Source organism: Sesamum indicum, linkage group LG4, assembly GCF_000512975.1.
Source record: "Sesamum indicum cultivar Zhongzhi No. 13 linkage group LG4, S_indicum_v1.0, whole genome shotgun sequence".
Taxonomy (NCBI): domain Eukaryota; kingdom Viridiplantae; phylum Streptophyta; class Magnoliopsida; order Lamiales; family Pedaliaceae; genus Sesamum; species Sesamum indicum.
Genome location: NC_026148.1, coordinates 3022965 through 3047488, shown reverse-complemented (window position 1 = coordinate 3047488; position 24524 = coordinate 3022965). Strand labels below are relative to the sequence as shown.

The 24524-nt window shown below is 36.4% G+C and overlaps 6 protein-coding genes and 1 long non-coding RNA gene across 7 annotated transcripts in view; 3 read left to right on the top strand and 4 right to left on the bottom strand.

Annotated features, from left to right (window-relative positions):
- LOC105159887 (uncharacterized protein At5g39865) lies at positions 1713–3569 on the top strand. The gene has a single exon (XM_020693339.1). It carries the CDS (start codon positions 2041–2043, stop codon positions 3208–3210), a length of 1170 nt encoding a protein of 389 aa, XP_020548998.1. The 5' UTR covers positions 1713–2040; the 3' UTR covers positions 3211–3569.
- LOC105159886 (DNA-directed RNA polymerase V subunit 5A) lies at positions 5090–7342 on the top strand. Its single transcript, XM_011077097.2, has 4 exons — positions 5090–5609; positions 6416–6592; positions 6827–6940; positions 7036–7342. Exons 1-4 carry the CDS (start codon positions 5343–5345, stop codon positions 7159–7161), a joined length of 684 nt encoding a protein of 227 aa, XP_011075399.1. The 5' UTR covers positions 5090–5342; the 3' UTR covers positions 7162–7342.
- LOC105159885 (mitochondrial fission 1 protein A) lies at positions 7607–10724 on the bottom strand. The gene is made up of 5 exons (XM_011077095.2): positions 10539–10724; positions 8876–9014; positions 8130–8251; positions 7943–8006; positions 7607–7852 (listed from the first exon to the last, which is right to left on the bottom strand). Exons 1-5 carry the CDS (start codon positions 10629–10631, stop codon positions 7767–7769), a joined length of 504 nt encoding a protein of 167 aa, XP_011075397.1. The 5' UTR covers positions 10632–10724; the 3' UTR covers positions 7607–7766.
- LOC105160051 (putative UDP-glucuronate:xylan alpha-glucuronosyltransferase 4) lies at positions 11464–13877 on the bottom strand. The gene is made up of 2 exons (XM_011077316.2): positions 12956–13877; positions 11464–12501 (listed from the first exon to the last, which is right to left on the bottom strand). Exons 1-2 carry the CDS (start codon positions 13806–13808, stop codon positions 11606–11608), a joined length of 1749 nt encoding a protein of 582 aa, XP_011075618.1. The 5' UTR covers positions 13809–13877; the 3' UTR covers positions 11464–11605.
- LOC105159883 (lycopene beta cyclase, chloroplastic/chromoplastic) lies at positions 14882–16859 on the bottom strand. Its single transcript, XM_011077094.2, has one exon. The coding sequence runs from the start codon at positions 16491–16493 to the stop codon at positions 14979–14981; it is 1515 nt and encodes a 504-aa protein (XP_011075396.1). The 5' UTR covers positions 16494–16859; the 3' UTR covers positions 14882–14978.
- LOC105159882 (L-galactono-1,4-lactone dehydrogenase, mitochondrial) lies at positions 19096–23638 on the top strand. Its single transcript, XM_011077093.2, has 6 exons — positions 19096–19852; positions 20379–20629; positions 21338–21523; positions 21686–22106; positions 22501–22641; positions 23000–23638. Exons 1-6 carry the CDS (start codon positions 19109–19111, stop codon positions 23156–23158), a joined length of 1902 nt encoding a protein of 633 aa, XP_011075395.2. The 5' UTR covers positions 19096–19108; the 3' UTR covers positions 23159–23638.
- Positions 23807–24524, bottom strand: part of LOC105159881 — a 1034-nt gene continuing 316 nt past the window's right edge. The window contains exons 2-3 of the long non-coding RNA XR_847636.2: positions 24289–24382; positions 23807–24075 (exon numbers count right to left, since the gene is read on the bottom strand). This is a non-coding gene — a long non-coding RNA (uncharacterized LOC105159881). The remainder of the gene's footprint in view (positions 24076–24288; positions 24383–24524) is intronic.

The window sequence follows — 24524 nt, the reverse complement described above, 5'->3', positions numbered from 1 at the left end:
ATTTTTTTTTTTTTTTTTTTTTTTTGAGTTGTAAATTGTATTTTATATTCTATTTTATTCAATATACATGTATATAAAAATGATATCATATAAAAGAAAAGTTACACACTACATATATATATGTTAAATAATATAAAAAAATGCAAACAACTCCCTTGTAATATCGCAAATGAGCAAATTACCCCCTTATGAAAAAAATAAATAGCGATTTACCTTTATATATTTTTTAAAATACAATAATTTATCCCCCCATAATTTTTAAAATGAAGCAATTCATTTTAAAAAGTATAAGGGGGTAAATTGCTATACTTTTTTCATAGGGGGGTAATGTGCTCATTTTCAATATTACAGGAGTAAATTGTTATTCACCCTTAAATAAAATAATAGATGAAATATGGGTTGCAACAGAAAATCCAATACAAACTTTATTCAAGCTTCCCCTGTCGCGGAAGATTATATTTCTCGTATGAATAGGTTTTATTAGCTGCAATTAGACCTGGCAAATCTTAATTAAATAATAATGTGTTACAGGTCTTTCCTTAATATATAATTATGATAATATCAAATAAATTACTTTTTTCTCTTTGAACAAGTTAGGTTTTCATTAATGTAGCTATCTAATATAACTATATTATATTATATATATGTATATCCGTAAAATAAAAAAATAAATCACAATTATTGAAGGGTTCACGTGTTTGACCTTAAAAAGAACAAATAATTGCAATGGCATACAATTTTTTTGATTGGGATGTTAGATATTCAATACATTGCAACAAAGATATTGTGAATGTAGATAAAACAAAATCCAGAGACATCATCCATGTGGGAAGAATTTGGGAACTTGTAAATATGATAAAGGAAAATGGAAAATTTTATACCGTTGATGAGTGTATCATACGATTTATGAGCATCGGCGTAAACGGGACAGTAGGGATGGCACCTCGCGTCCCCGTCAAAAGGAGTTGTGTATGTGACATGCATGACGGCCAAGAATTGCATGTGATTAAGAATTAAGGTCTAATTACACGATAAATAAAATAAATAGTTTCATTCCATCAAACATGTTAATAATAATCGAACTCACGTTGTGTATGCTGCAACGTTTGATTTTAACCATTAGATCATAACGTCGATAGTTCATCAACATGAATTAGTAATGCATGTGGAACAATCCATACTTAATAAAATAAATTTCTTCATCAAATTGTCCAATTTATTAATATCTCCCCACGTTGCAATTTTCAGTACAAAGTGATTGATTAAATTGCATACTGAAAATTTTTATGCTATGATGCATATTCTAAATAAATCAATAATATATTTACACATTTATGACTATCTATTTGTATGTATATCACAATCGAACTTGGTCGAATTTAAATTAATAATATAATAAGTGCAATATATTTATTGTTTGATTGATGTACATTTAAAAAAATTTATCAATAACATGATAAGTATATTATATTTACTCAGTGATTCATTTGAATCGAAAATTTGGATAAATTTTTTTCATATTTTATGGAGGATCACAATCCACTCTAACTTAATAATATTTTAATATGAGAATAGAATAGTATTAAGATTTTTATTGTAGCCTTGTGATAATAATAATAATAATAATAATAATAATAAACAAACTTGAAAACCTTCAACCACAAGTTCCAAAAACTAGCAAGCAAGATTCCGTAATACTATAACCAGTCTTGTTCAGTTCCCTTTCAAACCAGGTTGCTTTTCCTCTTCTCTAATCTATATCTATATCCCACTGCATTAAATTCGTATTTCCTCCACCCCCCACCCCCAACTTTCTCTCCACCATTGACAACTCCATTCCACCAACGCTTCATCTTCAAGACTCTGTTCCGTCTTTCAGTCCTAATCTTTAGTGAAGAAAGGCCAAGAAAGATAAAAGGGGAAACAGCTCAATCATTGTACTTTTGCATACATTGTGAAGAAAGGGGGAGAGAGGAGAGGGGAAAAAGAGATCAGCTTTCATTTTCTTTTTTGGTTGGTTTTCGTTTCTCAATCGTCATCATGGGTTGCTCTGCTTCTCGTCCTGCTAATTTTGTCACTCAACAGCAAAATCCCACATCTAATTCTTCTTCCTCATTTTCGAATTCCCTGCTGCAGTCTCCTTATTACTCGTTTTCGGACCCTTCTTCTACGCCGGTTTCCAGAACTCTTTCTCTCCCTACGCCTTTAGTGCACCACCCGCCGTTGAGGAAAGGAGACTCTAATCACTTTGTTTCTCTCACTTCTACCACCTATGGTTCGCTTGTGCTCGTTGACCCCCCAAACCCCAGTTTCGACGGCCAAGATTTTGCGAATCAGACTGCCCAGATGGGGAAGATTCAAGATTTTGGTAATTCTGAGGACCCTTTATCCCCAGACTCGGTTATCAACACTTGGGAGCTCATGGAAGGCCTTGATGAAGAGGAATTTCATTTCCACATGGTTGACTCTCCCAGAAAGCCAGGTAATGAGGAGATGGATGTAAGTGAGATAGTGAAATCTTATGAGTTTGTGGAGAACCCGGTATCTAAGCCTTTGTGGAAGCACTTATCTGAGGAATCGTTGCTGGCGAAGATGGACTACAATGTGGTATCCAGTTATCAAAAGGCGTTGTTGGGTAGACACAATGGATGTGAAAAGCCTAAAGACATTTCGGAATCTCAAAAGGCCGAGTCTTTGGAGTCGAATGATGTGAACAATTTGGTGTCTGACAGTGATGAATCTTCTTATTTAGTGGGTGCTGAGGATAGGATTGTATTGTATTATACTAGTTTGAGGGGCATAAGGAAGACTTATGAGGATTGTTGCGCTGTCCGGGTGATTTTTCGGGGCTTTAGAGTGTGCATTGACGAGAGGGATATATCTATGGACCGGTCGTATAGAACTGAGTTGCAGGATGCCTTGAAAGGACAACCGGTGAGCTTGCCACAGGTGTTTGTTAAAGGGAAGTACATTGGTGGCGCTGAGGAGATTAAGCAGCTTAATGAGACAGGAGAGTTGGGGAAGCTATTGGAAGGCTTTCCACTTAAAGATCTGGGGTTTGTGTGTGAGAGTTGTGGGGATGCAAGGTTTGTGCCGTGCCCAAATTGCAACGGGAGTCGGAAGGTTTATGAAGAAGAAGAAGGAAAATTGAGGAGATGTCCTGATTGCAATGAGAATGGATTGATTCGGTGCTCTGGTTGCTGCCCTTGAGCTCAATTGCTCGTTAAATGAGAAGTATTATGGGTCTCTCCTTGAGGTTATTTATCGAGTGTTGCTGCTAATGGGTGGTGTATCTATTCGTCTGCGCTCATGTCTAGTCTCATTTATTATTAGTGATTGTGTAGTGGGTATTCACGTTCATAGTTGGGGCAACCTTAATCAATAAACAAGTAACATAATATGCTTGTTGCCTATCGTGTTGGAGTTTGAGCAGATTGTAAATGTTCTCTATTATTTCTCTAATTGAGTTTAAACTTGCTGCTTCCTATGCACAGCATTTAGTACCGTACTCTGTACAATATTTTGTAGAGTCGAGTATGATGGATTCTTATTATTGCTTTGTTGATGTTTGCTTTGATTCAGAGAGAGATATGCAAATTTTCAAATGCTCTTGGCTATGGAGTTGATTGCTATGTGCTAAGCTGATATGTTTATATGAATATGCAGCATGCAGCTATCATGAACATTAGAAATAAAATTAAATGCACTATCATGAATGACTCATGCTATTTCATCTTTCTTATTATCATTACCTGAAACCTGAAACCTTAAGGTTTGTTGTGTTTACAACAGCTGCGTTTGGTGCAAAAAAACTGTAAAGGTATTGGTAGTCTTTCTTCCTGACGATGGTTTTCCTTGAATGTGCCTCATTTAACCTGTTCTTGTTCTGTCACTAAAGTGCATCATAAGCCAAAAGCAATTGGTAGCATGAACAGACTAAAGTGAACAAATACTGGATTTTGATCCTGAAATTTAAGTTGAAAGTGCTGTAAAAATATGTCATGAACACACTATGCACTTAATGGAGTTGGCACTAAATCCCTCTTTGCATTTTGAACTTTGAGTTTTTGTGCAAATGGCGGTAATGGTAGAGGGCTTGAAGATGGAACAATTTGCCAACAAGGTCAAACTTCGGAAAAACCACTTAGCAGGTCAGTTTACTTTTCCTTTTTCTGGTCTTGCTCTTGAAGATGGCTGTTTTCTTCATATTGTTCATTGACTACTGTTTTGCACGCTAGCTTTCTACTGAACGAGTAAAGGTTTATGCAGTCATGCTCTATCAACTATTGGGTTCTTTGAAGGGTAAAAGGATAGTTGGATATTCCAAAAGCCAGACTTGGTTATCTATCTGATATGTTTTGATAAGATTTGAGTTTTAGTAGAAAGTTACCTTTGATACCAGACTATGATTATTTTGAGCAGACTGATTGAATTGAAACTTAATCTTTGTTCAGGGGCATAACATCTGAATCTGGAGGAACAAGTGAAGGGAGGGATCAAGACCACCACTCCATCAATGTAACATATCATATGCTAGTGTCCACTTCTACAAGATGGCTCTTTTATGCACACAATTCTTGTAATATTCACATACAATCTAGTTTGGAAAAGCACTCTGTAACCTCAATTTTTAAGTGCTTGTTTTCAGAAATTAAACATCTACAATCATTGGTTATAGATAAAACGAAAAAAACCATCAAAGTCGGACTTTAATTTTTGAAGGGGAATAAATCATTTTTAATCTATACTAATATACAAAGGAAAGAGTTTCTATACTCGTAAATGGCAGTTAATGACATTGTCTTACTAATTTTTGTAAAGTCGAAAATGTTTTTCAACTAATAAGATAACTAATTTATTCAATTTTTTGAATCATACATTAATATATAAAAATTGATGTAATGTATTGGTTTGCATGTGTTACTTTTATTTATAATATTTTAAAACATGAAAAATTATATATTATATACATGTAACAATGGGGTGCCACAATTAGTATGATTAAATAGATATAAACCAATCAGGACCTTGTTATACTTTTAAAATGTTTAAACCCAAATTTTATTCTCATATTTCCAACATTCTTGATCTCGAATGAAACACTATTTTCATGTTGAGCCAAAAACCCACAGTACATAGCGGAAACCAGAGTACTCTTACAACGGCCCAGCAGCACCAACCACAGATAGACCTAGAGATTCCATTTAAACCAATAAACTTCTCCCAAAACCCACAAAGATTTTGGTCAGAAAAGAGAAGGAGAAAAGCCCAGAAAATCCAGAGAAAGAGAAATTCAAGCAAGAACGAAAGAGAAGACCATATCAAAAAAAAAAAAAAAAAGAATGAAGCAAGAAACAGTGGTGGATGCTGATGTTGAAGAGAACTTCGGTTCCTGTCTGACCAGTTTGTTGGACGATGGCAAGATTGAGAGCCACAGATACTATCTGGCGCGACGAACGATGCTGGAAATGCTCAAAGACCGTGGATTCGCGGTGCCCAGTTGTGAGATTGAGGTTTCCCTTCAAGAATTCCGAAGCAAGTACGGGGAGATGCCTGATGCTGATGACTTGAGGATTTCCGCTCTTCATAAGGATGATCCTTCTATTAAGGTCACTCAATTTTGAAACTTTTCTCGCTCTTCTTGTTTCCTTTTTCTTTCCCCTTAAAGATTTTGCTTTTTGCTCTTTTCTGTTTCTTTTGATGCGAGATTAATGTATTCCTTCCACATGCATGAGGAAGTTCTTGAGTTGAAGATTGTTACTAGCTAACTCCGATTGAGCTATGTCCGTGTGCATTACGCTTTTCTGGTGTCTATGTGTGTGATTTTCATTTCTTGGTTTTCTTCCCCACTTTTTTATTTTCACCAGCATGTGTTTGTTTGTGTATCTGTGTTGGGATTTGGGGTTTTGGTACTCTGGTTGCAGTTTTTTTTCCCCTTTGCTTTGGGGGTAGGGGGAAGAAATTCTTGGTCCCGATATGGCATCATAGAGAAATTCTTTGTGAACATATTCTTCTTGAATGTATTAAATGAAAACATAGTTGGTTGAAATCTCTGGTCATTTTCATGTTTGAGAACTTCTCTAGAAGTTACTTCTTGCAACAAGACTCAAGTGAACTTTCTCCCCAAGTTTTCAACTGTGCCATGACACAAATAGGTGGAAGTCTCTGCAGACCAAAGCGTCCATAGACATTACATATATGCAAATTTGGTTTTGAGCTTTTAAATTGAGTTACATATAGTCCCATTACGAAGAAGTCAAATAGATCTTCCACGGGAAAAGGCCAAAGATTTATAAATTTCGTCCCCTCTCTTGATTCATTTTGTTGCAACTCTCGTTTGGTATACTTAAGTAGTTTTCTGAAGTACCTAATTCTAATATTTGAATCTGCTGAGATTTTCATGTTTCTGTTGCAGGTTCTAGTTATTTTCTGTGCTCCGAGCATAGTTAAAGTAAATGTCATCCGTGCCATTGCAACTCAGATAGTTAACAAAGACAGCTTAAGTCGGCTGATATTGGTAGTGCAGAATAAAATAACTAACCAGGCCTTAAAAGCTGTGGATCTTTTCTCATTCAAAGTCGAAATTTTCCAGGTAAAATTCCTAAATGCTTTGCTGTTAGCCCACAAATGATGCATTTATTCCACTTCCCCTTGTTGTGGTTTTACAACTATCGGTATCATCAGTAAATGCCTTTCTTTCAACTTTTCCTGTCTGCTAATATTTGAACTACATATAACTAATTACGTCGTGTTACATCATTTTGCAATTGAATGCTTCTTTGAGAGATTGACGTTCAGGGTGACTAAACTTTTGCTATGCATTTAGATCACCGACTTGCTTGTCAACATAACCAGGCATGAACTGAAGCCAAAACATCAAGTGCTTACCGATGAAGAGAAAGAAGATCTACTAAAGAAGTACAGCATAACTGAAAAGCAGGTTACTCTTTTATAATATGTCTACATTCAACGAAGTTAGCTTATTCAAAATACTCCCATCATCTCACATTTCAGTTCAACTTTCTTCTTTTCCAGCTTCCACGAATGTCAGAGAAAGATGCAATAGCTTGTTACTATGGGCTGGAAAAAGGGCAGGTCGTGAAGGTCACATACAGCGGTGAACTGACACAGTTACATGTAACTTATCGATGTGTTTGGTGATGTTTTATGGTTATCTGGCTAGAAACTCATTGTTCCAGATGTTAGGGCCTTCTGCTGCCTTGTATTTGTTCTGTGCAGGCAATGTTTTCTACAAATTTGGCCGACACTGCTGCTATAAAACTTGGGGAGTCCCTAATCTTTTCCATCTTTCAGTTTTAATGCTTTATTTAGAGTTGTGAAATTCTGTGTGCGCCTCTAAGACAACCTTGTGCTGTCATGGTTTCATGTCTAGCTTCTGCTAATATGGAGAATGTGCGTAATGTAAAATATCTGTTTGGGTATCCGTATGATTTATAAATATTGAGTCTTATCTTCTTTTCTTTTGGCTTTAACCAAGAAGTTATGTGCAATTTATAAACAAGGATTTGCTCAAAATCCAATTTCTAAAGACTAAAAACATGCCTAAATTTATCTAGCACTCTGCTGCAACGTTATACTGATCTGGTAAAATCACCAACCAAATACAGTATGCCATATCACAAGAACCTCTATTCACTTCCCTGCAAAATTATTTTTCTCTCTAGGCTTCATGTGAAAGTTTATTCAATCCGAATATCAGGGGGCTTAAAATAACATCTTTGTTTCATACAAAAGCACAGAAATGATCAGCCCTTCCGAGCCAATGCTGCTGCTATACCACCTGCTATAAGTCCTACAGCAGTTGCAGTGATACCGATTCCAATAACACCGTCTGCAATGCAAAGTAAACACAAGAATGATCAGGGTGACTATGGTCATAATTGTAAAGGGGCAACTGAGCTTTCAAAGTTCGGAGCATTACCTTTAGTGATTCGTTCTTCAACAGTTTTCTTTAGAGACACAGCTTGCCTCCAGTCAGGTGCAATCTGAAAGAAAAAAAGCATGTGATAGTTTCTTTTTTAAGAATCTAAGTGCTGGAGAAGTCATCTGCAACGTAAGTAGGTCATTGGATAACATAAAGAATAAAACCAAATAGTTGGATAACAAACCTCCAAGCACTGGTCCAGAAGCTGCCTGCTTCTTGGATAGTCGCCACTTCTGTAATATCCTACGGCAAGTAGATAAAGCTTCTCTCTCTTTTGTAATGGACTATTCGTGTTGGTTAGTGAAGCTGCCAGTAAAAGTCATGCATGCATTTGTGTTCAGTAAAAGTAAATGATGAACTAAACATCACACATGAAATGCATTTGTGTTCAGTAAATTACATAACATAGCTGAAACCGAACAATTTCAAATGGATTAGTCTTGCAAAAAATAACACATACTAACAAGACTTCCCCAATGATATTCTCATCATATAGAACATAAGTGAGAAACTAAGACATCAAAGATCCTCATTCATGGGAAGACATGGGAATAAAGGTCTCGTTAGGTATTAAAAGTATATTTAAGGACTTCATTTTACGTATTGCTGAGATGAACATCCAAATGTCATAGTTGATTCGAGCAACAATAGATTTGTGAAGGGGTACACTCAAAGGCATGGACAACTTAAACAAATCATTCACCAAAGAGCAAATATGAAAGTGTCAGCAATGTAAAAAGAATTTTCCTACACTAATGCAACCAAGAATTGTCAATCATTTCAAGCAGCATATAATGGAACTACGAACTCTGACAATCAATACTCTCCGCTACATAGTTGAATGAAGGTTCAGTTAAGCCAGGTATTTATCTTTTCAATGCTCATGAGTGAAAAGCTCAAAGTATAAATTTGACCCGTCTAAGTTTTCACCTTCAAGCATGGCTATCCCTCGTTGCACATCCTCAGGTTGTCTGGAATGAACAAGAGCCCATGACAATCGCATAATACTTTCATTTCTTTGATCATCAGATGCTTCTTTCGTGGCTTCTGCAACTTCTCTCTCACAGCCCTGCGATAGTCATGTGTAACAGTTAAATCGTATTATAGATGATAACCTGATCAATAAATCAATTGATAGTGATGCCTATATAGGAAAAGGATAAGCATTGCAAGGAAATTTCAGAAGTTAATTCACATTAGACGCAGAAGTGCAAACAACAACAAGGCTCTGCAATACAGAATAACAAGCTTTGACAGTATTCTTTCAGGTTTTCTCAGAAAGGGCATTTGCATCAAATTTAAGGAGATTGATAGGATGCGAGACAAAGTTAAGTGCTAAAGTGATATCCCATCCAGTTTGGTTGAGACTTCAGTTTTAACTCTTCTTTTGAATTACATTAGCCTTTAGATTACCTTTCCAGAGTAATTGACAAATACCCCTTTGGGTATCTAATAACAACCTGATTATTGGCATAATGTTCCAATACATCCAGTATTCTCTTATTTTTCTCATGCTGACTGATTTACAAAATTCACAGGTTGTTGCGTCCAACTTTCATTCCATGTCACACACAAACGCATAGTCAGGTATTCCAAATTCTAGAACTTCTAATCAAAACTTAAACCCTGTAAATGGAAATCTACCGCCAATAGAATTGAATTTGTTCCAAGTACAAAAGCTATTGGTGTATGATAATAAGGAACAGAATGACTACAAGAAGAATCAGGTATCTCAACCAAAGAGAACGCACTTCAGAAAAGAGTTAGAGATTTCAAGAAGCACCCGCCATGAGAACAAGCATAAAAGAAATTTCTCACAAACTCTTAATTCAAAGGACAAGCAACATCAATGTCTTTAAGGTACGTAACTCTTGAACTAATTGTCCTTTTAGTACAATTAGACAGCAGTGACCTAGTAGTTGCAGAGTATAATGTGATGCCACTGCAGGGTAATATAGATATCGCAGAAAAAGTTGATAAAATGCAATGAAAATTGGATTCTGAGAGTATTGACATCTTTATACTTGGCAACATCATTAATGAAACACCAACACAAAATGCAATGAAAATTGGATTCTGAGAGTATTGACATCTTTATACTTGGCAACATCATTAATGAAACACCAACACAAAAGGGTCACTGAAACTCGATACCTGTTGTCTTGCCACCAACAACAATATAGATATATTTCTCAAACTTCAACACTCAAACTGCTCATAACCACCATTTCTCCCTTCATAAAGACTTGACATCCATATCCAACAATTCACAATGACATACAAAACTTAGAAACAACAATTTAAAAGCATTTTTCAGAGACACATATGAGCAAAATATATGCAGATGTGTTCAAAACAACAAAAAGAGAAAACTAAAGCTAACGCATTATTATAAAGAATTCACCTCTCTAAATATAAACATTAACTGAAAAAGTTTGTATCTTTACAACAGAAATTGAAAACCCATCTACGGAATAAGGAGATAAAGCCAAAAAAGACTCTGTTCTCGTTGATGATTGCGATTTACATAAATTTCTTTCAACTAGAAGAAACAGCAGAAAAAGAAACGTAAGAAAAGAAGAAAAATGCATACGATGATAACATCAGGAGTGGACCAAGGGATGTGATCTCCACCGTTGAAGAAACTCGTGACGGACTCAAAGAATTGATTAATCTTAGCCTCCATCTTCGTATTGTCTTCAATGGAGGATAGCAACAAAAGAAAGAAACCGAACACTATTGAAAGGGAGAATCTTTTTCCTCTGATCTTCTAAATTAGTGTGATAATTTTTCTTTTTACCCCCCCAAAAAAAAAGGGGGTGTCGAATGTGATTTTTTTTTCTGATTAAAAAAATAATTTCATTAACACCCCTACTTTATAATTTATTTACCCAATTATTTTTATTTTTTTTGCATAATAGCATAAATTATTTTTACGGCAAAATATAGATCTAATTTATGATTTTTTATGTCTCTGGAAGATTTACATGTAAGTTTTAAAATATATGAATAATTTGTGTAAATAATGTCCATATTAATAATAGATATATGTGTAATGATTATAAATAAATTTATAAGTTAGAGAGTGAAGATATAATTATCCTTATAAAAAATTGGACTAGTTGACTTGGTTTATTTAGTGCAATTCTCTTGGGTTTTAAGTTTTAGGAAGGTGATGTATCACCAATTTTTAATGAAAGGAGGTATTGATGCAAATTGTGATGAATTTGAGTCCCATTGCCTCAACCCTCAACCCTCAACTTGCTCATCTTCATACTTTAATTGGGATTCTTCAAAAGTTGAGTTGTTAGGAAAAATACATATTAAAACTTACAAGCCATTCAGGTTTCTCCTCTAATGCAAATTTGTTACTAAAATCTATATGTTACTTTTCTCCAATAAATATTGTTAATTTCTTCTCTTTGCTTATTCTTTTATTTCCCTTCAATCATACTACTAAATTCATATACAATATTGAAATAATATAAAATTTAATCATTGTTGATGAATTAAACAAAATATATTAAGATACACTTTTCTTGTTTTGTTTACAATCAATTGAAATACAGGATGGATCGAAACTAAAGACCAGCACAAGTCTGAGTAAAATCGCGACTTCTTCAAAAATTCTTGCAAGAAAAACCTTTGAGTTTTCCATGGCTATGTACCCTTAATGCTCACGACAGGATGACCCTTTGCCGTAGAAAAGTTCGCACTGTTCTTGCTTCCATGTCCGCCGCCCTGTGAGCAGTATGGCCTCAGCTTCTCCGGCATGGCCCTGTAAACCCGCCACCACATCCTGTGCGCCGAGCTACTCGCATATCTGTGGAATCTCTCCACATCCCAGTTACAATCAAGTTGTTTGAAACACTTCCATGGCTTCAGGCCCGTATAATGCACAGCATAAACCTCCTTGTTTATCCAATGCAGATGATCATTGGGATCCACGAACACTTTCAGGTAGTTCAGCTGCGCCGGCAGGCGGTGCCACCATGCAAACATCTCGTTTAAGAACCCCTGATCTCCGCCGTTGTAGGATTCCACCACCCTCATCTTCTTAATCAGGACGTCGAACGTGCACTGCGACGGCTCCACCAGCATCAACCCGGAGTTGAAGAGGTGTTTCTGATAGTTTCCGGCGGCCGTCAGCTGAGGGTAGGCGAAGAACTCGTCCAGGTTTCTGTTTACTAGGAGGTCGGCGTCTATGAATATTAGTTTGTCGTAGAGTTGTTTGAGCTGCCATATTCGGAGTTTGCTGTAGTTCCACTCGTTGTAGGAGTGTTTTCTTGAATATGGGCTGCGTATGCGGCGGATGCGTTTGGTTTTCCAGCCGGCGGCGCGGAGACCCACGATGGATTCCGGTGAGATGTTGTCATCGGCAAGGAGGATGAGGTCTTTGGTTGAGTTCGATTGGATAATGCTTTGGGCTAAGACTATTGCACCGCAGACGTAGTCTTCTGAGGTGTGCAGGATGGTGATGTACGCCTCTCTTGGCTGTTGGAGGTGGTGGTTGGTTTGGCGGGCTATGTGTCTGAGCTTCGTCCATGCTTCTTCACCTTGAATTCAATCATAATAAACCATGAGCTAGATTGGTTTTATATATTACGAGCCGAAAAATATAATTTTAGTCAAAGTATGGGTGATAAGTTATGTTGAGAACAAAAATAACTAAAAGAAGTATTATGGCCAAAAGTCCTAATTAAGCTGGTCACGTGCATGTCATTTACATTTTTCATACTATTTTAGCAAATTCAAGTCATTTTTGTCCTTAAATTATGAATTTTTATTATCAAAATGAATTTATATATGACAAAAAATACGACCCTATATTTACATAATTAAAATTACATTTTTTCCTATATTTCATAACTACGTGACCACTATAGTAGCATTTTGATCGTGATTAGTATATGATAAATTGAAAATGTTTTCTGTAATTAAAAAGTATATGACCAAACCTAAATTAAATAAGTGTTTTTTGTAACTAAAAAAACAAAGACAAAACCGTACCATGATGGGAGAATGGAGGAAGGAATTGGCATGGGCCGATAGGCATGAGCAGGATTTGATTAATCCTCGTCAATTCAGGTTTGTAAACCCAAGAATTGCCGGTATTCCATAAAAGGTCGTCACATCTAAAAATCTCCCACATAGGGTCACATGACTCCACAAATACGGCAAACACCGCCCTGTTATTCTTCCTTGCGCTTCTAACTAGTAAGTTAGCCACCACTAGGTTTACTTGCAACCTAAGTACATTCCTCGACCCACCATCTTCACATTTCGACTGAGGAACCCTAGCAACTACTACATCCAACTGTTCATAATCCTTGAAAATTGGCATTGGAATATTAGGACATTTTGAATTTTCATCAATCCTTTCAGGAGCCAAGTCAGACCATCGAATGTCCTCCCCCACAGGGTTGAAGTGTACCTTTACCATCTTTGCATTTGCATGAAGTCCATCCATAATCTCCTCATCAATGTTGACCAACCCTATGTTGATTGTTTCATCTTTGAACTCCCGTGCAACAACCTCAAACCACTTAGGGTTCCTCGTGCTTCTAAGGTAGGCGGTCATGTTCTTCCTTGCACGTGTGTGAAGTTCACCCCTGATCCGATCCATGTTGGTCTGTCCTATTTTGATCTTTTGATCTCTCATGATCTCCCCTGAGACAACGTCAAACCACTCAGGGTCTCTTAAACTATTAAGGTATGTGGTCATGTTTTGAAACTCATCTTGCAAGTGTCTAGTGTAGTTGATGGTGAAAAATAGGTAGTTTGTGAAGAGAAATAGAAGGGCAGTTGAGAGCATGAGGAGAGGAAAAGTGAGGTGCTTCCATTTGGAAAACATGGAAGCCATTGTTCATTAGGCTGACATCTCTCTGTTTTCTCCTATATATGGGCAGGTACGAGGTTTTGACATGAATAAGAAACTGCCAAATTCTTGCAACAATGCACGTTACATTTCATTCTTGGTATCTAATCCTTTTAATGCTCTAATATTTCTACCTCGTTAAACCAAATTGGGCAGCGACATTATAGAGTTTCTATCTTGAATTTTTAACGAGCCCCTTGTTCCCAATATTCTATAATACTCCTAAATATTTCCGAAAATTCCTGTACTAAGTCAGAAAGGACATAATCACCAAAGATTCTTACTCGAACTGGATATGATAGAGTTATATAATTGTACTTATATGATTGGATACTTCTTAATATATACCATATACAGTGCAATGCATCACCTGATTATTTGAGTTTGGCAGAAACGACTTCATACCAGAATTCAGGCAACATGAAAGATTTCACAAATATTAGCCTCACATTGTTTAATGTACATTGTAATTCAAATAAAAGGAGTGCCCAATTCCGCCACCTTCATATCATTTAGAACAACCAAAAAAAAGAAAAAAAATATCATCATAAAATCATGAATGAATCCAAGCATTTATGCCAAAGTCGTATAATACCAAGCACCCTGTAATCAAGTGTAACACGAAGAAGGAAAGTGCAAAGACGTACGTATATTCCCAAAGCAAGAAAACAGATAACAGGGCATGTGAATAAGAACTTCCTGAGCCCTATGGACTTGTAGTCATTTTTGCCTGCATCTATAATCAGTGACGACGTTCATCCTAATCAGGAATCATCAACAAAATATTGAGACGAAATTAGGTAGATGCTTTCCAGAGACGATATTAATTCATCCACTCTAAAATGCATAATGTCAACTCAAAGTGGTTTTTCAAGATGATCCGGGAGGATCATTGCATCACAAGATCAGGACTTCAACGTCTTTTATAGTTACATAATCAGTTTTCAGTGAGCTTAATATGCAAAACCAGTAAAGCTGGTGGGTTAACAACAGATATGTAAATGTTTTGCTGCTGAGTAGAAAGAGCATGACCTGAACGCTGAAACTGGGAGAAGAAGTGGTGAAAAACAGCTAATTTATATTGCATTTGCTCCAATATCAATTGTAAATATATATGTCAACTGGGGTAACACGTGAAAAATAAGAACAACATAGTCATTCTCTATCCTGTATTAAGTTGTTGATCATATTTACCAGAGGAACTGTGCCCTTCGCCATGATCTCTAACCTCGAAGTATTAGAGGCATGAGAAAAGAGGGAGAGCCCGAAAAGTAGGAGGTCGGGGAGAAACAGCCGAGATGACAAGAACCCGTGCCAGTAACGAGGTTCTAAGTCAAAAAAAGCATTGAAGAACCTTCTCGTGGAATGCAAGTCAAGCTTGAGGAGAACATCCATCCCAAAACAGAAGAATTCCCGTTGTCGTCTCCTTTCTATGGGCCACAAGTCTTTCCAAACTTCTGCAGATAAGTCGTCACCCAGAATGCCTCTGTTGGAACCCAAGTACTGAACAATAGCATTGGCGACGATTGGGGCGGCAGCCAAAGTCCTTGCAACCATATAGCCAGTTGAAGGGTGCACCATCCCTGCTGTACCACCAATTCCAACAACTCTCTGAGGTAAAACCGGCAGAGGCCCCCCCATTGGAATCACACAATGCTCGTCCTCTTCGATGCTCTTTACTTTTATACCTAGGTGACTCAGTCGAGCAACCATGCGTTCTTGAATATCCTTCATAGGTACTCCAGGACGAGCGACCAGGGAAGTCTCTTCTAGGAAAATCCTTTGTGAAGAAAAGGGCATTGCATAAAGAAAAGTTGGAATCTTTCTGTTCCTCTCTTTCAGCTCTTTGTTATTGTTAAGATGTGAGTCTCGCCAATCCATGAAAACCATCTTATTCGTGTCGAATGGATGTTCTTCAACTTCTGCTAAAATCCCGTAAGCAACTTGATACCCAGGGTTATATGGCTTATCATACTGTACGAGACATCTGGAGAAGCCGGTTGCATCAAGAACCACCGCAGCCTGAATGGTGACCCCATCATTGCATATCAACAATGATTTCAATTCCTCATGAATTACTTTCACAACCTTGGCCTGATGAAATTTAACACCATTCGAAATGCATTTCTGCATCATTTTCGATTTCAGCTGCTTTCTGTTAACCCGTCCATAAGGTCTATCAAGATCTTTAGTCGTCTTATCGTCGATATAAACCACAGCACCGGACCAGGTTGTGTCCAGACAATCCAACAAATCCATGGCCTCAAATTCATCCACCCACACACCATAGTTATTAGGCCAAATCAACTTGGGAGAAGGATCAATCGAGCAAACAGAAAGCCCTGCCTCAGACACTTGCTGCGCCACCGCAAGTCCTGCAGGCCCCCCACCTACAACAGCTAAATCCACAACACGATTCTTGGAAGGGTCATACATGGGAAGATCAAATTCAAGATTTTCCTTCTTGGTTTCAGGCACAAGCTCCAAAAGGGTACTAGAACTGGCCTTCACACAGAAACCTTTGCTCAACTTAATATGGGATTTCTTGTAATGAAACTTGGGCTCAAGGTTCTGAGTCTTCAAAGAGCCAAAGGCACCAACTTTATCAGCAAACCCATGAACGGGGTGCAGAAATTCAAGCTTATTGTGAATCTTGAGTAGAGTATCCATAATTTCAGACAAGATAAGATTTTACAGTCCTTGGGAAAACACAAAAATGGGTTTCAAGATTTCTTAATTCTCAAATCAGAATGTTGAATTGGCAGCAACAAACGAAGCATGAACTCAGAACACGGTCAAGAACCGGTTCATTTTGTGATAGAACCTCAAGATTTCTTCACTAGATTGGAGAAAAGTAAACAGAAACGGAATTTGATCACTCACATACTCTTAAGGAGAGAAGGCGAAGAAGAAATTATTCCTTTCAATTTGAGAAGATTTTTGCAGAAACCCTGCGGAGCTGAGAGCTAGTGAGCGTGTGGTGGACTCTCCTCAACGACAGCAAATATGGGTTTGTGGGTATGTTCGCACTCCAATATCCACATCCTCCACTTTTTTCACATCATACTGTTATAGGCAATTTTCACAAATAAATATTGAAAAAAAATACAATTTATGCAATATGAGAAATGACAAAAAAAAATTGTTATAAAATAATAATAAATTATTCTTTATGTTTTGAAAAAGAAACAGAGTAATTTGCTTCAAAATAGGGGGGCTGTTTGTTTTTTTAAAAATTACTATATTTTTTTTTATAAAACAAAATTATTCATAATAATGTTAAATGAAAAGTAGAATTGAAATATATATAATTTTTTTTTGCTGATATTAATATTTTTCGTCCAAACCATAATGAAATAAGGTTGGATATAAATAATAAATTCTCAAAAAAAATAGTGTAAGTGTAATTTTAATTTTTTTTAAAAAAAATTTGATTTTGCATTTTTTCAAATATTATTTAAGTGTAATTAACCCTATAGATAATGTTATTTCAATTTGTCAACTAAGATTGTAATAATATTTTCCAAGACTTAATAATATGAGAATCTATTATTTCAAAATATTTCCAAATAAAAAAAATTAAGAATATTCAATTTTCAAGCGACAAAATATCATTGAAATTGAATAATTTTTTAATGATTAATCGGATATTTTTATAACAAAATTTACATAAAAAACATCAAATATTCTCATTTTGAACTAAGTTGAATATAGCAATCTGAAATTGGAGATTGAACAGTGGTTGAAATCCTACAATATATAATATATGAACGCAGTTAAATTCCAATTTTTTTTAAAATGTGCTAAATTTTGATAATTTTATGATTTAAAGTAAGTCTAGTTCAACAATAGCTATAAATCTATCAATTTGATACTCGATTAAGATTTTTTGGTGATATATCGTCACATTTTTGCCTAAGTGCTTAGAAGGGTAAAATTATACAAAAAAATAAAAAATTGAATAGGACACTTGAACGGTCATAAGAATTTATATCAACACCACATCAATCACAGTTACGGGTGAGCGTCGGGGCAAGTAACGAAGGTTCAGGTAGTTCAGATTGGGTATTCAGACTTTTAGGTACAGTCAGATATTCAAAATTTTTCTTTTTTTAAAAAAATAATTAAAATAAAAATTAGAGGCAAATTTGCCTTTTTATATTTTTAATAAAAGTATTTGAGTTTACAATAAGTAATAGAATTTTGATTATATAATTAACTAAACAATAAAAGAAAAGAAAATTAATATTAAACTTTGAATTTAGTGTTCCAATTCCATCATCTTCTTATGATATTTTACAAATTCACGGTTTGATAGAAATAAGAGATTTTTGTTGAGGTTGTGAGGGAAGAAGAATATAGAAGATTGAAAAGAGAAGGCAATGTATATAATCCTACACTCAAATATAAAAAGACACATAATTTTGTTTTGGTTTTTTTTAATAAAAGTTCGGTATCTGATCGGGTAGGATTCTGTACATCAATATAATTTTTTGAATTCCCAATTCTTTTAAAGAAAAACCCAAAAAATCCCGAACGCAATCAAGTCGGGTCGGGACCTGAGCTATCCGACCTAAACGCCCACCCCTAATCACAGTCTAATAAAATTATTAACGGTGATAAGTAAAAAGAATCTTTTAATATATTTTAGGTATAATTACACCACCCTCTCTCGAAGTTTGGTGTAATTATACGTAAACTCCATATAGTTTGAGAAATTACATCTAGCACTCATGAAGTTTGCTTTTGTCTAATAAATTAGTTTATCCATTAGTCATAATTCATCAAATTTGCTGATATTAACAAAAAAATTAAAAAAAATCTATTTACCCTCAATTAACTTATTACCGACTTATTTAAGGTCAAATAAATTTTTATAACCAAATTACCCTCATACGTCTTCACGTGTTAATGCATATGAGGACGTATATTTTTCTGTTATAAGAGTAGTTTAGTTTGAAAAAAAATTATTTGACCTATAATAGATCACTTATAAATAAATTGATAGTATATATCAATTTTCATTTAGTTTTATGCTAATATCAACAAAATTAGTGAATTTTGACTAACAGAATGACTAATTTGCTACACGGAAGCAAACTTCAAGAGCACTAGATATAATTTTCCAAACTACAGAGATCTAAGTGTCATTACACCAAATATCCCTATATATAAAATTTTAGGGGATGTTTGCAATATATGATATAATTTGAGGGTGGTAATTGTAATTAACTCAAAATTTAACCCAAAGAAGTTGGCCCCATTTCCAACCCCAAAAAAGTTGGATGATCATAATCCTTTCAGCAACTTTCTTGATCTCCTCCTCCAACTTCGTCTTCATCAAAGCTAAAACCTTTCAAAAACCCACCTTAAATTCGCAGATGCTCCGAGCCAATAATCTGAGACGCTCTCTCCAGTCGGTCCTCCACCGCCACCAACCTTTTAAACCCCCTTCCGCTACCGGCTCCGCCGCTGCCCGGCCTTTTGCTCCGCGCCCCTTTTGCTCTTTACCCAATCCACCGCCCTCTTCCACCACCGACGCCGAACTTCGCAAATACATTGGATACACCATCCTCCTCCTGGGCTGCGGCGCCGCCACATACTACTCCTTCCCATTTCCCGAAGATGCCAAGCACAAAAAGGCCCAGCTTTTCCGCTACGCCCCTCTGCCTCCCGACCTCCACACTGTATCCAACTGGAGCGGCACGCACGAAGTCCAAACCCGCACTTTTGTACAGCCCGAAACAATTTCGGAGCTCGAAGCTGTAGTCAAAGAATGCAATGAGAAAAAGCAGAAGATCCGGCCTGTTGGGTCAGGTCTCTCACCGAATGGGATTGGGCTGACTCGTGCTGGGATGGTGAATTTGGCTTTGATGGATAAGGTTTTGGAGGTGGATGAGAAAAATAAGAGGGTTAGAGTGCAGGCGGGAATAAGGTTTCAGCAGCTTGTTGATGGGATTAAAGAGTATGGACTTACTTTGCAGAATTTTGCTTCCATTAGGGAGCAGCAGATTGGCGGCATTGTTCAGGTGAGTGTTGAATTTCAGTTTAATTTTATACCCCTTTTTCTTTTTGGAGGAATGCTGCTCTTTTGGTGCAGGTTACAAGTGAAGTGTAGGATCTCATGGCTATGATATTTGGAAGTTTTTCTTTGTTTTTGATTTGTTTGAACGATTGGTTTCTGATGTGCGGAATCTGGCGCTACAACTTTATATTTACATTTTAATGTATGCATATATATTTAAGAACGAAGGTGGGAGAGTTTTTTTCCCTAATTATTAGTTCTTAAACAGGGTTATTTCTTCTACTTCACTTTTCCTTTTAACTTCTTCCTCTCTCACTGAGCTTTAGTGCATTAAAATTGATATTGGATAAAATAAGGGTGAAGAGGATAAACAAAATGAATTTTGCTTTTGCTGATGGTTTTGGTAAAATCTATACTCCAACTTCTGTTATCATATGACTTTATGTGTTCTCTAAGTCATACACAATGCTCTAGTTTGAATTGCTTCTGGACTTTAAAGTTCTTGGCTCACTTGTTGTGCAAATCTGCAGGTTGGAGCGCACGGAACTGGCGCAAGGTTGCCTCCCATAGATGAGCAAGTTATCAGCATGAAACTTGTTACTCCTGCCAAGGGGACAATTGAAGTCTCTAAAGAGAAAGATCCAGAGCTCTTTTATTTAGCTCGCTGTGGTCTTGGAGGGCTTGGTGTTGTTGCGGAGGTCACGCTACAGTGTGTTGAGAGGCAGGAGCTTGTAGAGCATACATATGTATCTAGCATGAAAGAGATAAAAAAGAATCACAAGTAATATTCATTTTCTTGTAATCAAATCTTTCTTCCACCACTACAATAACTTGAAGAAACAACATAAATTACTCTATTCTCTTAGTTTCATATACAAAATATAGCTTAGCTTGAAGCTTTTGGACTTTGCTTTGGTATGTTATGATCCTTGACCTAGAAGATTCTGTTTACGTCATCCATCACTTAGCAATAGATCCTGCATCCAGCTGCAATATGTTTGTGGTTTTATATAGACACATGCTCACGCATATATAAGCACATTGAAATTTATGGGCACTTCTAAAATGATTGGATTTTTCATATTGCTATTTTTATAGGTTAAATGCAAAATTCCTCTGGTTATCTATAACTGCTTATTTCCAATTTCGTGGTCTAGTAACCATTACCTGGGAAATATCTTCATATCTGATGAATTGTAAGCCTTTGTTGGTAATGGACCAATACAATATTCTGGACCTAGCTGTAGTTTATCAGCTACAGGTACCATTGTAAAGTAATATCTTCTCTCTGTGACATGCAGATCAAAGGTGATCCTGTTTAAGGATTAGTTTATTGTGATAGAGAGTTTAGTCACAAGACCTCCTCGATAGATCTTGTGCAGGCATTGTCACTGTGTTCATGTGAATTACATGTTGTAAAATTTAATTGAGATGTATCAGGAATCTTTATTTCTTGAAACATTAACTTTCCTCCAATGTTCTTTCGCAGAAAACTTCTGTCTGAAAACAAGCATGTCAAATACCTTTATATTCCATATACTGATACAGTTGTGGTTGTGAGGTGTAATCCTCTATCAAAATGGAAAGGCCCACCAAAGTATAAACCCCAGTATACTCAGGAAGAGGCTATACAGCATGTGAGAGACCTCTATCAGGAATCATTGAGGAAGTACAGGTACATGGGTTACCTCTCATAACTTGCACTTTATGAAGCAAGCCGTAAATTGCATGGCCAAAGTATTAAAAAAAATTGATGGAAAAACATATTGGTGTTTGGTTTCCAAATTTTACTAAAGTTATGTATCTCTCCTCAGCAAGTGATTTCATTTTTTTACAGGAAAGGAACTGTCACATCAAATACTTCTGAGGAAAATGAACCAGATATCAATGAACTTTCATTTACGGAACTTAGGGATAAGCTACTTGCCCTGGATCCCCTCAATAAAGAACACATTAGGAAGGTCAATCAGGCAGAGGCAGAATTCTGGAGAAAGTCAGAGGGATATAGAGTAGGCTGGAGTGACGAAATTCTGGGCTTTGATTGTGGTGGGCAACAATGGGTCTCAGAAACCTGTTTCCCAGCCGGAAGCCTATCAAAACCTAGTATGAAAGATCTAGAATACATAGAACAATTGATGCAGCTTATTGAGAAAGAAAATATACCTGCTCCTGCACCTATTGAGCAGAGATGGACTGCACGCAGCAGAAGCCTCATGAGTCCAGCTTATAGCGCATCAGAGGACGACATATTCTCATGGGTACTCTCTGTAATACCAAATTTTCTATGCTTGGTTGTAGGGCCATTTGCTTATAATAATACCTGTTGAGGCTGCTGAATAATATCTGGTAAACTAGATGGTCCAAGTCTAACTTTGCAAATACATATGGTGAACAGATTAGATACAATACCTATCCTTGTTGAAAAGGTTTTATTGAATTTTATTCGGCTCCATAACATATTCCTGTACCTGAATGCATTGAGACAATATCATTGCTTAACTGCACTTGAGATAGGGACAACCTCTATCTCGCCATCTATTTGTTTATAACTCGTTATATTTAATATTTTGTTGATCTCCTATCTTTTTATTTTTATATTCCCCCCCTTTCTTCATCATTATTATTATTTATTTAATTTTTTATGGAAAATAGGTTGGTATAATTATGTATCTTCCTACAATGGATGCTCGCCAGAGGAAGCAAATCACTGAAGAATTTTTCCACTACCGGCATCTGACCCAAGCACATTTGTGGGATCAATATTCAGCTTATGAACATTGGGCTAAGATTGAGGTACAATTACTTTTTGGTGATTTTACTCATTTTGTTGGTGCATGTGGAGCAATTCTCCCATGTTACTTGGGGCTTTTATTGAAACAAGCATTTTTGTTAAGCTACAGTTCATTCATGGGATAATCTTAATCATCCAGGTTAAATTAAGTGTGTACTTCAATGTATATTAGGAAGTAGACTGTTTAAGTATTTGTCTTTAGCTGCAACAACAAATTGTTTTGTGTCTCAACCCTTTCCTAGCTTCTCATAGACAAAGATGAACTTGAACTACAATTGAAGTCCATAGCTCTGCGTATTTTGACGAGATGCCTGTTCACATTAATTTTCATTTTCTCACATTCGCTTCACTTGCTTATAGGTCCCAAAGGACAAAGACGAGCTTGCTGCTCTGCAGGCAAGATTAAGGAAGAGATTTCCTGTGGATGCATACAATAAAGCAAGAAACGAGCTTGATCCTAATCACATCCTTTCTAACAATGTGCTGGAGAAACTGTTCCCTGCTGCAGGGACTTTGTGATGAGTGTAAATCCTTGGTTAGTATGACGCATACTGGCAAATGTTTCTTTGGCTCTAGAATGGTGGTGGGGGACTTTGTGATGTGTAAATCCTTGGTTAGTATGACGAATACTGGCAAATGTTTCTTTGGCTCTAGAGTGGTGGTGGCCTTTCATTTAGCCGAATTGATGACACACATATCAGCCATTACATTGATTGTACATTCAATTTTAAAGTGCTTTTAGTTCACATCATTAGCCTTGTGCTGAAGCATAGAAAGAAAGCATAAACTAAGAAATAGTTATTGGGATGTTCAATTTTTTTCTATGGGGTGCTCCATACGTAGAGCAACTCTTTCTTTTGTCACGACTGGCAATAAATTTTGTGCTTCAAGTGTTGTATCCTTGAGTGCTATTTCTTATTTGGATAATGAAGGTTGTGTGCTACCCTGTAGATCCTCATCAGACATGTTTTGACATTTACTATTTTGCTACCTTTTTAATTGGCATGTTATGCTTGGAGCTTCATCCTAAGTTATTAGCCTCTAGGGAATGTTGTTCTTTTTCAGCGCAAGGTTTACTGTTACATGCTGCATAATAGGGATGAGATTCATCTGTCTCAGATACGAGGAAACAGCAGAGAAAGTGAGAAAGAATTGCAGTTGTTAAGGTAATAAAGAAATTACAACTGTAATTTAAATATTTCTATGACAATTTGCACGTACATGCAGTCCTAGATTTTCAGTACATATTTATTACACTTCTTCAAAGAGAAGTACAGCAAACCAACTGATACTCATGGAAAGTACAAATGCCAAAGCCAATACAACCTACTCCAGAGTGAAAATAGAATAACAGCACATCAACATATGTTCATGTCTTGTATCTTATTTAGTCAAAGCAGACTTCACAAAGCCAGCAGCAACATAATGCAAAGAGGCTGCACAGACAAAGAAATAATTAGTAGAAGTTGAATGGAAGAAATGAAGATTATGCAGAGTTAACTGCTGTTTCATAACATGTTCTGCCTGTGGAGTTTGTAATTACTTGGAGATCATGGAAATAGGCATTTCATCAATACATGTATTATGAGTAACTAGTTGAATTACTATATTATATGTTGTTGTGAGCAGGGTGGAAGGAGCATAGTTACCATCCCTCAATGAAGCCCCTATCTCCTTTCGCCTTTGTTCTTGGCCGGCACTTCATCTTCTTCTTTTCGGTTGGAGGATTCTCAGTCGGGTAACCTGTGACACAGATTTGAGAAGTGGTAAGATTACATCACAAGAATTCTGAGTCTACTTTCCTATGTGCTCTATGTGTGTGTGTGTGTGTGTGTGTGTGTGAGAGAGAGAGAGAGAGAGAGAGAGAGAGAGAGAGAGAGAGAGA

What these genes read in the sequence shown, in the direction of transcription:
- LOC105159887 (XM_020693339.1), top strand. Translation starts at nt 2,041, where the DNA reads ATGGGTTGCTCTGCTTCTCGTCCTGCTAATTTTGTCACTCAACAGCAA.
- LOC105159886 (XM_011077097.2), top strand. Translation starts at nt 5,343, where the DNA reads ATGAAGCAAGAAACAGTGGTGGATGCTGATGTTGAAGAGAACTTCGGT. An exon ending in TCAAAGTCGAAATTTTCCAG is followed by an intron (nt 6,593 to 6,826) that starts GTAAAATTCCTA and finishes CTATGCATTTAG; the next exon opens with ATCACCGACTTGCTTGTCAA. An exon ending in ACAGCATAACTGAAAAGCAG is followed by an intron (nt 6,941 to 7,035) that starts GTTACTCTTTTA and finishes CTTCTTTTCCAG; the next exon opens with CTTCCACGAATGTCAGAGAA.
- LOC105159885 (XM_011077095.2), bottom strand. Translation starts at nt 10,631, where the DNA reads ATGGAGGCTAAGATTAATCAATTCTTTGAGTCCGTCACGAGTTTCTTC. An exon ending in AGGGATAGCCATGCTTGAAG is followed by an intron (nt 8,252 to 8,875) that starts GTGAAAACTTAG and finishes TTTTACTGGCAG; the next exon opens with CTTCACTAACCAACACGAAT. An exon ending in TGAAGAACGAATCACTAAAG is followed by an intron (nt 7,853 to 7,942) that starts GTAATGCTCCGA and finishes TTTGCATTGCAG; the next exon opens with ACGGTGTTATTGGAATCGGT.
- LOC105160051 (XM_011077316.2), bottom strand. Translation starts at nt 13,808, where the DNA reads ATGGCTTCCATGTTTTCCAAATGGAAGCACCTCACTTTTCCTCTCCTC. An exon ending in TCCTCCATTCTCCCATCATG is followed by an intron (nt 12,502 to 12,955) that starts GTACGGTTTTGT and finishes ATTGAATTCAAG; the next exon opens with GTGAAGAAGCATGGACGAAG.
- LOC105159883 (XM_011077094.2), bottom strand. Translation starts at nt 16,493, where the DNA reads ATGGATACTCTACTCAAGATTCACAATAAGCTTGAATTTCTGCACCCC.
- LOC105159882 (XM_011077093.2), top strand. Translation starts at nt 19,109, where the DNA reads ATGATCATAATCCTTTCAGCAACTTTCTTGATCTCCTCCTCCAACTTC. An exon ending in AGATTGGCGGCATTGTTCAG is followed by an intron (nt 19,853 to 20,378) that starts GTGAGTGTTGAA and finishes GCAAATCTGCAG; the next exon opens with GTTGGAGCGCACGGAACTGG. An exon ending in GAATCATTGAGGAAGTACAG is followed by an intron (nt 21,524 to 21,685) that starts GTACATGGGTTA and finishes ATTTTTTTACAG; the next exon opens with GAAAGGAACTGTCACATCAA.